The sequence below is a fragment of the Falco cherrug genome, chromosome 2 (genome assembly GCF_023634085.1).
Source record: "Falco cherrug isolate bFalChe1 chromosome 2, bFalChe1.pri, whole genome shotgun sequence".
NCBI classification, from domain to species: domain Eukaryota; kingdom Metazoa; phylum Chordata; class Aves; order Falconiformes; family Falconidae; genus Falco; species Falco cherrug.
This window is the reverse complement of record NC_073698.1, coordinates 75,137,274-75,153,628: the sequence shown is the minus strand read 5'-3', so window position 1 is coordinate 75,153,628 and position 16,355 is coordinate 75,137,274. Positions and strand designations below refer to the sequence as shown.

The window sequence follows — 16,355 nt, the reverse complement described above, 5'->3', positions numbered from 1 at the left end:
CACTGTCTATTGATGGAAGACTGAATAACAGACAAAACCAATTTGTGTTTTTATTATAAATATTATTTTCCTGTTTACCTGGAATGTTTCTCCACAACTGCAGGTGTATTGCCATGTTTTCTGAGGTGCTGGAGACATGCATTCTGGACATGGATCAATCTTTTCACACGCTAAGGACCAAACTCTGCCCAGTGCATGCCCTACTACTGCCTTCACTAGGACCTGCCACCTCTGGTCAAAGTTTGGCTCTAATGCCTCTTGGTGCTTCAAAACAATTAGTCAAATCAGACAGACTTTCCAGCATCTTATAATCTGCGTTGAGAAATTACATTCTGCATTGTTGCTTATAGCACCATCTAATAATGCACCAGGAGAACCCTGATGCTCCTGGTAAGATCCAATCCTGCTCTGAAAACCAAAGGCTGATAGCTGAGAATCCAAGAGTCCCCACCAAATATGCTCCCAAACCACCTGAGCTGGAGCATGGCTGGGGTGGAAATTTGCTCCATTGTCATAAGCATGCATGGAGATACCAGGGTAAATGAAGGGGGGCAGAGCAACCAACAAAGCCAGGGTCTATCCTATACTAGTTGTTGTGCAGAGACACAGTGAGATGGTCCTTGGTCCCCAAAACTATAAGCTAAGGCTGGAGCAGGCATAGCTTCATATGGATCAAAAGCAGGTTTTATTGGCGTATCACACAGTTCAGAAGGATACGTGCTACATCTAGCACTGCTTCTGCCCGTAACCACCCTTTCTTTCTTTCCCTTTGTCCAGTATATCTCTCACGGTTCAAAAGCAAGGTTATCACAATCCTTACTAACAGACTGACTCACTTGGTGAAGTGGAGAACAGGGTCATTTGTCACCCCTGTCTCTTGAGAAGTGGACAAAGAGACAGCAGAAAGGAGAAATGAGCAGGAGGAGCCCTGCCCTTACCTTCACACTGGGCAGGCTGCCTGGATAGGGAAGAGGGTGTCCAAGCTGTCCCATAGGCAGATGAAATCATTTAGAGGAAAAGAGGGGTGAAAGAAGAATCCTAAACGTGAGTCAAAATTCATTTTTCTGAATCAGTGTAGCTGTGCTTCCCCTCTAATGTAGGGCAACCAGCAAAACTGCAGTGTGGTTCTGAATAGATGAGACAGATAATGAGTGGGAAAAGCAAAGTAATATTAACTGTTGAGTGGTCTTCAGTAAAATAAAGAAATTTTTTTTCCTCAGTAGGTAAAGCCAAGTGATATAATTCACTGACTAAAAGGAGGAGACACTTGGCAGCTTGGCACCAGTACTAATGAAGCCAGTAGCCTTCTCTGCTTTCTCCTTTTGGCTGGCTCTCATTTTGGCTGGCTTCCTCGGCATACACATCACTGGCAGTTTTGTGAGAAGTCAGAAGAACCATACGCTAATTTTCACCAAGGAAAACACAATTCGCAACTGCAGCTGCTCAGCAGATATCCGTGATTGTGATTACTGCTTGGCAAACTTGATGTGCAATTGCAAAACAGTGCTGCTTTCTACCATGGAAAAAACGACCTACAACAGCCACCTGACCATTTGGTTCACAGACACCTCTGTGCTGGAGATGCTCCTCAACTTCACAAGGGTGCGGGATTTGAAGCTGTCCTTCTGTGGCACCACTCCTCTCCCAGCAGAATACTTGGCCATCTGGGGACTTCGAAAGCTCCGGGTAAACAAAATCAAGGGGCGATTTCCAGAGCAGAGTGTAACCATCTACAGCAGCAGCAATAACGAAAAAGAAAACTCACTTGTGGTGCACAGCAAAGACAGGCAAATGCTTGTATATGTTTCTTTTCTGGATACCTCACTGTTCAATGGATATTCTTTGCTGAAGTCATACAGCGTGGAAAATATCTCTAGTATCACAGAGCACTTTCCCAGCCTGCTGTATTCTGATGTTTTCTCAACCTCAGATAACAACAGCTATGTTGTAACATTTATTTACTGAGTTACTTAACACATTCAGTAGTCAGAGGCATGGCAAACTGCTAAGAGAGAGATGGGACTTCTTTAAGTCTGTCTGGTTTGGCCAGGAGGAGCTGTTACAGTATGGGCAGTTCTGACTGTGATAGCACTCTACAGGGAGGTGTTTAAAGACAGGCTCATCAGACTACTTCAGTAAATGCTTTCTTAAAAAAACAAAGAAAATGCGAAACAACTGTTTTTGAAAGCCTCAGTACAAATTCTATATTGTAAGCTAAGAATATAAATCTGCAGACAAATTGTGTTTTAAGGCTGTGCCTCAGACAGAAAAAGACATAATCATCTACCTCCAGTTGTAGAAACTGAGCCTCCTGGAGAATCAGTCGGGTTAGACGGCAGCTCAGGAGGTCTCCAGTCCAACCCCCTGCCCCAAGCAGGGCCACCTCTGGGATCAGACCAGGCAGCTCAGGGTTTTCTACAGTTGGTCCCCAAACCCCTCAAGGACAGAGCGTGCACAATCTCACTGGACAACCTGTGCCACTGCCTGCCCGTCCTCAGGGGGAAAACTTTTTTCCAACCATTAACCCCAGCTTTCCCTTCTCCAGGCTAAGCAAGCCCAGTTCCCTCACACTTTTCTCAGACACATGCGCCAGACAGACCCTGACCATCTTGGTGGCTCTCCACTGGACTACTTCAGTTGATCCATATCCTTCTTGCACTGGGGGCCCAAACCTGCATGCAGTATTCCGTATGCAGTCACTTAGTAAGTGCCGGACAGGGGGAATAATCCCTTCCCTCTATCTACTGGCTGTGCCCAGTAGATACAGCCCACTGCTGTCAGGTTCAAGGGCTGCAAGGTGATTGCAGTCACTCAGACTGGGAGTGCCGAGTTGTCCTTGCCCTCTGGTACTCCGTCAGAGCTGGGACCCCCCTGCCCGGGCTGGGTGACACAGGCTCTTACAAAAGCAGGGATGGGCTACACAAGCAGCCTCCGACCTCAGCGCACAACCAAAGGTGTGTTTGAGGGATGACCAGGAAGCTGTGCTCTGACAAGCCATGGCACACACCATGGGAAAGCATTGGGCAAGAGGCCACCTAACAAGTGAGACAGCATGCTCACAAGGGTGTTTTTCCCAGGGAAAGGTCTGTCTCTTGCACATCAGGTGTGCCAATTCCTGCAGTTTCCCCAAATGCAGGGAACTTGACTTCAACTTTTTTGATAACGGCAAGCTCTGCTCATGTTCTCCTCTATAAGAAAGGAGAAAGGTCCCATCCAACGACTGTCATGTGATAAGGGAGGTGAGACTTCTGGCAGACACGTAGCAAATAATTTTCAGATGTATTGCAGGAGGAAGATTGCCATCCCTTGAAAAACATACATCAAGACTATTTATATAGCCTGAAGTCAGCTCCTTGCCCATGTCTGTAGGATTTGCATTCTATGAGTTATGATTAAGGCCAGGATCCATCCATATAGTACAATAAAGGCTTTGGAATAGCAAGTCCTAACAGTCTTGCATTGACAGCAAAGGATTGCATGAAACCGGGATAAAATATGTGTGCTGAGGGGAATGGCTGTCAAGATTCTGTGGAACCAATGAATTTGCTTCAATAACTTCAAATAAAGACTTTTTCTATAACTGTAATCAATGATGGAGCCGTTTTCCTAGGAAGCAAAACTTGATTCTTCCGAATACTTACATACATGCACACCTTCCATTACTGTGAGCTTTCCCAATGACATGAACAACGCGGTAACTACTGAATTAATGGGGTCTATTTGCAATTGCAAATTAACAGATTTAAGCACACAGGTGTTTGAAGGCTCAACCGGAGAACTATTAAATCATTACTATAAAACATTAAAAATGTTGTGAAGACAACACCTTTGTCAGCACCTTGGCAACAAACCATGAGCCTTCTCCCCAAATCACAAATACTTCTAGTTGTTGGAAGAAGGGTTCGCCGGAGTCAAGAAGATGCTCAATATAAGTTATGCATCTTGCTCTACTTTATTAGTTTCTAACACTACTTATATAGAACCGATACACATGCATATTCGTAAAGCAGAAATATAACTGGTTAGTAGTCTCTAAACACGTGCGGTTCTCACACCCCTAATTATCATGACTAAAATAAGCATTCTATCCATGTAGCTAATTGTGTTGCTGTGCTTCAGCCTTGTAGTTTGTTACTCCCTATTTTCCCATACCGGTCCCTATCTTTCTTGGCCCTGCAACAGCTTTCCCAGCAGCTGTATCTTGTTACAGCCACGGCCTGTTGGCACAACATAATTACTTGGTCTCAGGATGCAAGAATAGCTCAAGGCTACCTTTCTTGTTAACTCCATCACAGCAACTTCAGTACAATTCTGATTACAGACCTATTCTAATACCAGGCCTGGATTGCACAGATCTTCAGAGATTCTAAGGCCATGCTTCTGCAGCCATTCTTCTACATCTACTGATACCTCTCATGGTTGTATCACAGGTTACAAAACACTTAGGCGCTGGAGCTGGGTTGGCAGAGGTTGGGGGTGCAGGGGTGCAGGGTGGTGTTCTGAGCACATTACATGTCTGGTATGTATTACAGACAGGCAAATAATTCATATTGTCTGCCCAGGAATCCCATGCTCCAACTGTCTGTGCAGGAGCACTAACCTTGCCTTCACACACTGGCTAGTCACTAATCCTGCACAGGATAGTGTTGTTAAAAAGATTAGTAAAATAGAGCTGGCACACACAAATATGTTGATTTCTAAATGTTACCAACTCTCTCTTTAAACTGGGAAAATGAAACCTAAATTATACTCGGTGAAATCACTAACCGAGCTTCTGCTGCCCTCTAGTAAAATACGTGCTGAATAACACAGTACTTCCACATCGCCGTGACAGCAGTGGTTGGCTGCTGTTACTGTTCAAAAGCCACACATGCAGCAGGAACTGAGAATGTACGTATTCTGGCCTGTTGGGAAGAAACCATGACATTAATAACTCCATGGGCTTTCTAACACTGCAAATTACACTTTCAGTTACTTTTGCCACTGTATAAGGTTGACATAAGAGACTTTTTATCCCTGTGCCCAAATAACTCATGCAGAGGTGTTACCTGAATCAGGAAAAAGTCTTCCTCTCAAGTACATGTGCAGCAGAAATCCACGGCACCAACACTGCAGCGATCTATTCAACTCCCCTGCAGCTGACACAGAGAACCATAGATTCTCCCAATTTCAGTGTTATATTGCTTTGCCATATGAAAGTACCGCATTAGGAGCTTGCAGAGTTTCTTCAGAGCAATGTATACAAAACACAAATCACGTATGTTGTGAGTCTTTAGTTCTGTTGGTGCTGGTTTGGTTTTTTTTTTGTCTGCATGTAAACTACACACAGTGGTACATCAAGCATCACTGCAGAAATAAGTATGTGGTTTTGTGAATCTCCTTTAAATCCCAGCACAAGATACTCACACTTGACCACACTCAACACCCTATGCTGTTTGATTATGTATTTACAGCAGTTAATATATATGGTAGTTTAATTCTCCATGTATCAGGTTCAACCTGTATGCGTTCACCAGTCTAACCTTGATGCGTGATTATTGAATATGCCAATCAACAAACTGACAGGATTTTTTTGTATCAGAAAAAAACTGAGACAGGAGCTATAAATTTGCAGTTTTCCTTCCTACTAGTAATTCCAGTGCAACAACACAAAAGTAATGGGATGCTTTCTATGGGAGATCTTGCTGTGCAGCAGCAGGATGCTGCAGAGTCCAGTCAGGCCTTTCATACCCTCTGGGGCAGACTCCCAAAGTCGCCTGGCCCTTCTGATACAGCAGGAAGGCTGAAAAGAGGTCTTAGTCCTTAACACACTTGTATGGGACACCGTCTTATAAAAAGTCAGCAATCTTTTGATATCTCCCAGCAAACTCGCAGTTTTTCCTTTAGTCAACATAGCGGCTAGAAGCTCGACTGACTTCTGAGGACGCCCCCAGCCTAGATGAAACCGAATCCCAGAAAGCCCTCCACATGAAACATACCGCGAAGACCACCACACATGATTTCCCCGCTCCACGCCAGAAGCCAAGATTGCTGCAGGGACGGGAGCGGCTGTCCGGGCCTGGCTGCGCAGCGCAGAGGTGCCAGCCCCGGTTGAGGGGCGGACCCCGGTCGCCGAGGAGATGAGGGGGCTGGGCGCGGCGTGGGCGCTCCCCCTCTCCCCGCAGGCCCGCTGCCAGCGGCCCCGCGATGTTTGTGGAGCGGCGGCGGCTCTCCCCTCCCTCGCACACAGCCGCCCCCGGCCGCCCCGACGGCTCTCCCCTCGCACACAGACACACACACACACAGACACACACACAGACACACACACAGACACACACACAGACACACACACAGACACACACACAGACACACACACAGACACACACACAGACACACACGCACCCCACACCCCACTCGCGCCCCGGTGCACTGCCGCCGGGTGGCGCGCGGCTCCTCCCCCGGCCCAGCTCTCCGCTCGCGCGCTGCGCGGCCACGTGACGCGCGGCACTCGCTCGCGCTGCTCGCTCGACACAAGATGGCGGCAGCCGGGAAAGGAAGAGGGGGAGTGGCGGGAGGCGAGGCGGGCCGCTCTAGCCCGGCCTCTCTACGCTCCCCGCCGCGCACGCGCTATCCTCCGTCCCCGCCACCTCTCTATGGTCGGGCGGCCGCTCGCCGTTGGCGGGCGCGCGGCGGCGGGCGGCGGGCGGTAGGGGGCGCTGTGGCCGCCGGCGCGGCGGTTATCATGCTCGGGGAGCCGGGCCTGGGCCGCGGCGCGGGGTGGCGGGAGCGGGCGGTCCCGGAGCGGCGCGGCGCGGCGCGGGGGGTCGGTGTCCGGCGGGATGTTCCGCAAGGCGCGGAGGGTGAACGTGCGGAAGCGGAACGACTCGGAGGAGGAGGACGAGGAGCGCGACGAGGAGCCGCCTCAGGAGCCGGCGCCGGCGGCCGGGGCGGCGGGGGAAGGGCCCGGCGAGGCCGCCATGGCGCTGGCGGCGGGCCCCGGGCTCCTGCCGCTGCCCGCCGGCTGCGTGCCCCTCGCCCTGCCCGGCAGCCCCGCGGCCTTCGCCTGCGCCGCGAGCTACGGCGCGGCCCTCGGCTTGGGGCTGGGCTTGGTGGGGGGTGACAGGGCAGGCCTGGGGGCTCTGCCGGCGCCCGCTCTCCTGCCGCCGCCGCCGCCGCCGCAGCAGGGCAACGGGCTGCCGGGCGCCGGGCGCGCCAAGGAGAAGAAGCGGCCGCGGGAGAACAAAGAGGTGCCGCGGGCCAGCCTGCTCAGCTTCCAGGACGAGGAAGAGGGTGAGGCGGGGGGCTGCCCGCCCGCGGGCACCGGGCCGCGCCGCCTTCGGCTCGCTGCCTGCAGGGGTGGGCCGGGCCGCCTGCACCGGGCCTCCGCCCGTCGTCTGCGCGTCCCCCGGGGGAGCCGGCACCTGTATTTATTTCGCTGGGCAGCCGGCTGGCCCCGTTGTGACACAGGGGTGACGAGGGGTCGTAGAGGAGGGGGAGAGCCCTGGGGGCGCGGCGCGGGGGGGCCAGGGAGTGCCCGGCCGGCAGCCGCCTTGGGCCCCGCTCCCTGTCTGGGCTCCTGCGGGGCCGGTGGGCTCCCAGCACCGGGGGGATGTCCCGCGGGTTTCATTCCGGTTTAGCGGGGTGGATTGCCTGTGCTTCTGTATGGCTGGTGCCTGACTTGCGCGCCTCGCAGCTGGGTGCCGTGCTGCTCCGGGCGCGGGGTGCAGCCTGGCCTGGCTTCGTGCGGCAGCGGGCGCTGGGCCCAGCGCCTGTGCAGCCCCTGCCGCCCCCCAGGACCAGCGCTGCGGGCCGAGGGGCGGCTTTGTGTCCAGATTGTGCTCGTCTGGTGTGGCTGGTGTTCACAGGTCACGTCTGACTGCCTGTTGTCCACGTGAAGCCACTGGTGTTTTGTTCCAGAGTTGATTTGTCTAGCCGTCCGCAAGGTTTATTACATTAACCTTCACAAATAATGGAAAAAGTGGTTGAGGAGTTTCTGGACCTCAACTTTTTGGAAAAACAGAGTAGTTGTGTTTGTGCAGTGCTTCAGCTAGTAATTCTACTGGATTCCAGCAGGTACTGCACTCGTTGGTTCATTCTCACTCAGACAATCTGGTTATGGCTAATAGCTACTATGTATTAAAATTGATCAAAAACACTCCTCATACTCCAGAGGTAGTTGTGTCTGAAAAGTTCAGGGCGAATAAAATGAGAAGCTCACTTTTCTGATACTTTTTGTCAGTAGGGGAGTTAGTATGCATTTTGAATTTCCTTGGAAAGAATTCTCTTGTAATCACTAGAACTTGGATTCTGAGACTAGTGACTTGAAATCTTTGACAAAGATACTGGAAACATGGGATTACACTATAGACTTAAAACGCAAACACAGATTTCCTGCATGAAACTGATTTTGTCTGTCCTATTTAAGTCTGTAACTTACTGCATACTTTGTGGTAGGTTGTAGTGCTGCAGGCATTTGAACTGGTAGTATGACCAAACCCAGCCATTCCCTTACTCATTAATTGTGTATATGTGTGGCTATGAAAAGACTGTTGACCCAAAATGTTGGGGCTTTGTTTTCTTCCAAATTCATGGTCATAGTGAAGGATCAGCTTGTGTGAGTGTTCAAAAAAAAAAAATACTGCAGTCAGATAAAAGCTGGCTATGTGTGTACGCTTTTGTGTAACTTCTGCCTTGCTTTTCTGTGACAGTGCTGTGGGTGGGATGAATACACTTCAAAATGACCACAGAAGGACAAGGTAGACATGAGTCCACATGAAAGGATATGGGACTGGTTTTGTTGCAACAGTGTAAATGTGAAGTCACAGTAAATTATGTTGGTAGTGGCATTTACTAAGTTCTGTGTACAGTATTAAGAAATGTAATAGGTAAATGTACTTCTTGGCAGGTCTAATGTAATGTTTTCCAACTTCTCTTTTAAAGAAACTGAAGAAGTTTTTAAAGTGAAGAAATCAAGTTACAGCAAAAAGATTGTAAAACAATTGAAGAAAGAATACAAAGAAGATCTTGAAAAATCAAAAGTTAGAACAGAGGTCAATTCTCCAACAGATGGTAACTGCAAAACTAACAGTAACTTTTGTAATGGGAAAGATTAAGCATTGTAAATACAAATTACTTTTTTTTCAAGATGAGTTATTAGTCTTCTGGAGGATTTAGCATTTAGAACTGAAGTAAAGCATGCGTTAAATGTTTTCATTTGAACCTTATAAGTGCTGTTCTGAAGCTAGTAGAGAGTTCTTTGATTCTCCCACATGTGGAAATGAATGTAGAAGCATAAAAATTCTCAGCTGTTTATGTAGTTGTCAGTAGACCTCAGTAGTTTCTGTATTTCGATTCCGTTTGTCAGACAAGTTCCTTCCTATTGAATTAGGAAGGAATAAAGTAAGTTTAGGACTCTGGTGCTTATCTGACAGGATGTCTCCTTGTAACACATTTTCTCTCAAAGGAAGATTTTGGGGTGAGCAGGGTGATGTTCTTTGTTATTAAGTAAATTATGCAACAGCTGCCTGTTTCAAGACTTGGACTTTACAGTAGACATGGTGATTAAGATGACAGGATGAAAGTTGGAGCAGAAGGATATTTCAACAATGTACAGTCCTCTAGAGCTTGGAATAGAGCCTGTGATTTCAGTTTCATTGTACTTCTGCTGTTGCATTTTTTGGAAGCTCATTGGTAAAGCATAATGATTCTTTTTCCAGTTAATTTTTTTTTGGTAGAGTAGTAACCTACAGTGCTGTGAGCACAACCTGAGAGGCTTATGATCTAAAGATTGCAATGGTGTAGCTGAAACATATGAGAGTTGAACATGGTCCCATGCAGAAAATTGCCCTTTTTTAAGTTAATTAAATTAGTCTTTTAAACATCTTACAGATTTTTAAAAGGCTTTGTGTCTGTATCTTAAAAATGCACAAGTTCTTTCTTATTAGAATCTTTGTCACCTGTGCAGTGGTGTGGGGCATGAGCAAAACCAGAAATGATCATTTTTTTTTGGTTAACATTCAGGTGATCTGTGCAATCCTGAATCTTAATTCTTGCTTCTGTCACAAAGATCCTTAAGAAATAGCATTTTGCACATGGCTAGTGTGTGCTTATTTTCTATTTGTCTGTTTTGCAGTCTCTGTAGTTGGTTTGGTTGTGGTGCAAAGACCTCGTGGGTGCTACTGAGTCAGTACTCTGGATTCTGTAAACAAACGATAAAGTCTAAAAACTCAGATATGTGCAGCTTGAATTGGACAGCTGGATTTAACATGCATTTTTTTTACATAATATGTGTACCTGCTGCCTGTATCTGTATGTTGCCCTATATTAGGTGGGTTGCACTCAGTTTGAGAGGAAAATGGAAGAATTCTTTTGAAGTGAGTGTTCTGGTGGAAGGATTTGATGTGACACAGGCAATGCTTTCTAATTACATATGTAAAGGCTCCATGAAGGTTGGATGTATGATTTTAATTACTGAGTTCTGACACTGTTTTTTAATACTTGGCAATATCTAGAATGTTTAGTGGTTGTTGGGGTGTTTGCTTTGTCAAATTTGATTTTGAGAGGCTGTCAGTGACTTAATCACAATGAAGAAAGCCTATTCTACTAGATCTCAAGCAATAAAATTATTGTTTCATATTTTAATTTTATTTTTACTTCAGAGTGATCTTTTTTTTTAAAAAAGAGTAAAATATGGGCTTTGTTTTCTTACCAGTCGAGCCACCACTAGAAAAGTCAGGACAGATTAAGGACATAGGTCAAGAAGATGGGACTGCAAACAGTGAGCATGGTGAAGAAGAAATGGAAGTTGAAAGTGAGAAGGAAGAAGAAAAACCAAAAGCTGGTGGGGCTTTTTCAAGTGCTCTGTCATCACTGAATGTTCTCCGCCCAGGTTGGTTTTTATAATGGATCTGATATGTTAACAAATGCTTTAGCCAGCATTTACAGCAGACTAATGTATTTGAGTGATTAGAAAATACTTTCCAGCAATATGTCCAGCATCGGAGCATCAAGAAACTGGTATTTTCCAAAGCTGTTCAATTTTGCAAGTCTTACGACAGAAAATGTTTTACTACAGAATGCTTCATCTTGATGTCAGAAGGAGGAATTTGTCTCTCAAAGTGGTGGCAAACTTTTAAGAAAATCTAGATTTGGAATAGGTGATTTAACATGAATTTTAAATGCTTTCAGGTAAAATTTGTCTTTAATTCGAATGTCTGTTACCTTGCAGACCTGTATCTCAGATGTTTTTGTATCTCATTTTGTCTCATGAGGTTCTGGTCAGTCCCTGAGGCCAAAGAAATCAGTCTGAGAAACTATTTTTGAAACTGGTTTGCTAAGTGTTAGCTCACTCATGGTAGCCTGCTCCCCAAATAGAAGATGGATGCCCTGGGTCCACAGATGGCCGTATTTCAAGGGAAAAAAAATTCCTAGTTGATTAACCAAATAATTTTTCCTTTTAAGGGGTAATTGCAAAGTGGTGCGGTTTGTACATTATTGCATCTCTAAAGATATTGCTGGCTTGAATAGAGTATGTCATGTCAAGTGTAAAGAGAATCTGAACTTTAACCTTCTGTGCATGCCTAATCAAAATAGTGGTAAAAATTATCCATGATTCAAAAAATTAATTTTGCAGGGATCATTCTTTATATGACTTAGTAAGTTGCATTGGTTTTGTGCTGGGCATTTTAGATCTTTTTAATTAGGTCTGCTTTTCTTGTTTCGCCGTGACTGTACAGTCTTCTCATACTAGCTTTATCTGGTTTGGTGTCCCCTTAATCTCTGAGCTGTCACCATCTGTTGAAATGGCCAATCTTTTTTGCTCCCCCAAAATAAGAAGAGCTGGGAGCAATGGCAGGACAGGAGGTGACAGAGTCAAGAGCCTTGGTTTTTTCCTTCCTTTGCACTAGTCCTCTCTTGTAAATGGCGTCCTTTTCTTTATGAATATTTCCCATAGGAACATCATGTTTTTGCCCTTATGGCATGTGAGCTGCTGGAAACAGAGCCAGACATTTTGGGAAGATCCCAGCTTTGAGGATTTCTGGTTAGAAAGTCTGCACAGGCAGCTTATGAGTTGCTTGCAAACATTTCTGTGAGTGTGGATTTTTTTCCCTCTCACATCTTTCTCAGTTTGCCACGCTACCAAATCATCTTTGCAGAGATGAGTAAATAGAAGTCATAATACCTGTTTTGTTATAGTGGTGGTTTAATGGTGCAAACATCTATCTCTAGGAGAAATTCCAGATGCTGCTTTCATTCATGCCGCTAGGAAAAAGCGTCAAATGGCTCGTGAACTTGGAGACTTTACCCCCGTTGACAGTGAACCAGGTAAAAGCCGCCTTGTTCGAGAAGATGAAAATGATGCCAGTGATGATGAAGATGATGACGAGAAGAGGAGGATAGTTTTTACAGTGAAGGAAAAATCCCAAAGGCAAAAGATTGCTGAGGAAATAGGTAAAACCTTTTTAGGACAGCTGATAAACATTCACATTGTTTTCACTGCAAGCGCTCTCATTCAACGTTTTTAAACAACATGTTTTTCAAACAGGCATAAATCTGGAGTTTTGTTCCTTTTCTCAGGAAAAATGCTGCATAATGGAACCTGCGTATAAAATTTTGAGCACAAACTATATTCTTGTGTTTAGAAGCACACAACTCTACTGAATCTGGTAGAAACTTACACTAAGGATCAATTAGTATTGTTCTAGTACTTGTTTTTTAGGAAGTATATCGTTGTGAAAAGGAAAACATTAGTTCTTTGGTACAGCATTCTTGCTGGTGAGCAGGTAAAATAAATGTTGGAAAAGGAGAATTAGTAAGGCATTAATTAGTAAGATTTTAACATTAGAGGGTTTTACCAGCAGTTAATTGCAGATTTATCCATTGGATTTTAAGTGGAACATCTGTGAGAATGATTCACAGGCTAGCATCCTTCATTCCTTGTGAAGAGGAAAGGAGGATGCACTGAGGTGTTCCCACTGAAGCATATTCTCTCATGTTTTTGAACTCGTGGCCCTTACTATGAATACGTTATCTTCTCCTTTTTGTTACCTGTTTGTTTTAACTTGTATTAAGGTATTGAGGGAAGTGATGATGAAGCACTGGTGGCAGGGGAGCAAGATGAAGAACTCAGTAGATGGGAGCAAGAACAGATACGGAAAGGAATCAACATACCTCAGGCATGTATTTAGTTGTGAATGCTTTTTGGTGTGTTTCTGCATGTATTATCTAAATCCATTACGAACATGAGTAGTTTACAGAAGGCTGTTTCATCTGAGAAGTTCAGTGTGTAACTTCTGACCTCTGATTTTTCTTCAAAGAATGTAAGATTTTAAGTATCTGGGGGTATCTCTTTCATTAGTGTCTCTGTTCTGGGTAGATACTGATAGCAGTGCTGTTAACCAGCATTTATTTGCACCCTGAAACAGCTAGAATAATGCCACCTCAGAGAGACCTCTGTTTTTCTTTATCGTTGGGATTGTAGAGTCTATGTAAACAGTACATGTTTCTTTGTTGTTTCTGTATCTTGTGTTGCAGCATAGACTTGGAATTTGTAGCAGGTTGTACCATGTGTTATTTGTGCATTTATAGTGAAGTTGCCACTCAGTTGAAGAGGATAGTTGGTGGTTGATTTGTTTTGTTAAAGAATATTTCAGCAAAATCACAACCAAAAAACACTGGCTCTAAGAACCTATGTCATCCTATTAAAAATAGTCTTAGCAAAATTTAGTATAGTCCCAAGTATAAATATTTATAATGATACTAAGAATCTGTCCATTTAAGAAGATGCTTCTAAGGGAATTTTTCTTCCACCTTACATGTTGGAAGTTCTGCACTTAAATCCACTTGATACACATTTTCTAAATGTACCTGCCAACCTTTTTCACTTTACAACATTTGAGATGTGAAAGAAAGTAAGTTTCTCTTTTCTTTGAAGTCTAATATGCTAACGCTTGTTTCCTCTTTCATTAGGTTCAACCAAGTCAACCTGCTGAAGTGAATAATCTGTACTACCAGAACACTTACCAGACACTGTCTTATGGTTCATCATATGGCATTCCATACACTTATGCTGCATATGGATCATCGGAAAACAAGTCTCAAAAAACAGATAATACAGTTCCTTTCAAAACTCCCAGTAATGAGATGACTCCTGTTACTATTGATTTGGTAAAGAAACAGCTTAAAGACAGGTAGGACAGACCATCTTTTTAGACTTAAAGACCTGTCCCCTAGCTTTCTGTTCCTCAGGTGTCTTTTAGTCTCGGTGAGCAAACAAGAGTTTCATCGCTGGAAAAGTACTGACTGGCACATCCATTAAAAAAAAATAAATGTCAAAACAAAAGTGAAGATGACATTGACACTTGGTTCGAAAGTCTCCTTGGATTGCTTCTCTGGAAGTGAAGCTTTAAATATGAGGCCATTGATCTTGTTGAAGACAGGTCTGAGTTGCATCTTCTGGACACTGCACAGTCTTATAGTCAAGAATTGAAAGGCCAGTGAGGTGTTTAGCTTGTCAAGTTGCATTCTTTTAAACTGTGGATCAGATATTTCCCCTTCAGTAGATAACGAATTTAAATTTTAGTGTATATAGGGGGTTTTTGGTTTAAACGCTGTAATCTGCTTGTCAGGTACACAAAAGGTCCTACTGAATGAACAACCCAATTGCAGTGAGAAATCATTTATAATGAACAATTTGCACTTTACATGTCTTCAAAATTGGTTTGTATGCCATGTCCTTTGTAGTGTCACAGTCTTTGACAGTGAATGAAGTTAGTAGAGGAATAAGACTGCTTTGTATAAGCTGTAGTTCTGGCCCCCCACACCCCTGACTCGCCCACCAAACCTTTCCTTCCAGTTTTACTTAAGAGCCAGCCTTGCACTATTCTAAGTGCAATCAACTCCTGTAAAAGTTTGTGGGAGTGGGCAGTGCAATGCACTCAGAATAGTCTAGCAAATTAATTTAAACCATTACCCTTAATGTTTATGTAGAGAGAGGAGAAAGTGACAAAGTAAAGTTAGAGAATATGTCTTTTCAGTATTTCCCATATATAGACTTGGTACTTGCACTGTCTGTTTAATATCTCAACGGTCTGAAATATACAGACTTCTGGATGTAAATTTGCTATTTATCCATTGCCCTTCAGGTTGGACTCTATGAAAGAATTGCACAAAGCTAATCGGCAGCAATATGAGAAACATCAGCAAAGCCGAGAGGACTCTACCAAGGCAATTGAAAGATTAGAAGGGTCTTCTGGGGGTATTGGTGAACAGTATAAGTTTTTGCAAGAAATGCGAGGGTATGTCCAAGACTTGCTTGAGTGTTTCAGTGAAAAGGTAAGGATGCAAAAACATTCATCTTTTTAACAAAAAAAAAAAAAAAAAAAAATAGGGACTCTTAGTACATGCCAAACACCACATCTCCCTCTGTTCTTGAAAAAAGTCCCCTGAGAACATATTCATCTAAAGGTTTGGTTATTTGAGGGTTGAAAAGATAACTTTTCGTCATGCTAAACTGGTTATCGGAAACCTCTTTCACAGTGTAAAAGACCACTAACTTTAGATTGCCTAAAAACACTTTAAAAAGCTTATATGTCATTTTTAAAAAAATATATGTCTTTAGGATTTTGGTAGATATTCTGGCATTTCAACTCAGATGCTGCTTTTTACTTGTATTGGATATCAGGTTAACAAAAACAAGGGCTGGATTACAGCATTGCTAATTTCTGGAATGCTTTATGAACACAGTAACAAAGAGTTGTATTTTATGTGTTATTGTAAACTTCCTCCTGCCAGTCAGTTTCACATATTTGGTATTGCTCTGGTGTCTGAAAGAGAGAAGTTTTAAAAAACTGGTGTAGCTGTCTGAAGACACCCAAACTTAAAAATACACTTCTTTCATGTGGTTTGATACTTCTGTATATATCTAACTTGAAACTTAATCTTTGTTTCTTAAGTTATTCATTATGCTTTAATTACTTTGTTGTAAATATAACACGAGCTCCTGAATATATATATTTATTTATATATATATTACATACACACAGGAGCTGTAAAATTAAGATAGCAATACATAGGCTATTTCTTCATTGTCTTTTGACTTGAATACAATAGTATAGTGTCTTCTTCTGTCACAGTTACTTGAGTAGTTGAAACTACTGTTTACCTAGCTTGTTAGGTGCGAGAGAGCATTTGGCTTGCTAATCAGACATTAGTTGTCCAGCATTAGTGGTATTGGAAGAGCCCCATCTTCAGTCTTCTAAGTTGAAGAATAGCTATGTCGTGAACAAACCCAGGAGGTGTGGACCAATTAATTCACCCAGCTAATTGATTAGTTAAAACAATACTGTTCACTGAAGAAGCAGTATTCCTGAGTGTGT

At 44.1% G+C, this 16,355-nt stretch overlaps 2 protein-coding genes across 3 annotated transcripts in view; both read left to right on the top strand.

Annotated features, from left to right (window-relative positions):
* Positions 1–353: 353 nt before the first annotated feature.
* C2H21orf62 (chromosome 2 C21orf62 homolog) lies at positions 354–6,419 on the top strand. Its single transcript, XM_055702986.1, has one exon. It carries the CDS (start codon positions 1,291–1,293, stop codon positions 1,963–1,965), a length of 675 nt encoding a protein of 224 aa, XP_055558961.1. The 5' UTR covers positions 354–1,290; the 3' UTR covers positions 1,966–6,419.
* Positions 6,420–6,713: 294 nt separating this feature from the next.
* PAXBP1 (PAX3 and PAX7 binding protein 1) overlaps positions 6,714–16,355 on the top strand; it is a 29,288-nt gene continuing 19,646 nt past the window's right edge. Inside the window, exons 1-7 of one of the 2 annotated variants that reach the window (XM_055701448.1) lie at positions 6,714–7,269; positions 8,920–9,048; positions 10,691–10,867; positions 12,208–12,303; positions 13,051–13,154; positions 13,948–14,168; positions 15,123–15,312. In XM_055701448.1, coding sequence (XP_055557423.1) covers positions 6,819–7,269; positions 8,920–9,048; positions 10,691–10,867; positions 12,208–12,303; positions 13,051–13,154; positions 13,948–14,168; positions 15,123–15,312 — 1,368 coding nt within the window. In that variant the 5' untranslated portion in view covers positions 6,714–6,818. Of the gene's footprint in view, positions 7,270–8,919; positions 9,049–10,690; positions 10,868–12,207; positions 12,430–13,050; positions 13,155–13,947; positions 14,169–15,122; positions 15,313–16,355 lie in introns of both variants that reach the window. The other variant, XM_055701447.1, reaches the window with a different exon arrangement.

Bases quoted from the DNA above. Each gene is read 5' to 3' on its own strand.
- C2H21orf62 (XM_055702986.1), top strand. From the start codon at position 1,291: ATGAAGCCAGTAGCCTTCTCTGCTTTCTCCTTTTGGCTGGCTCTCATT.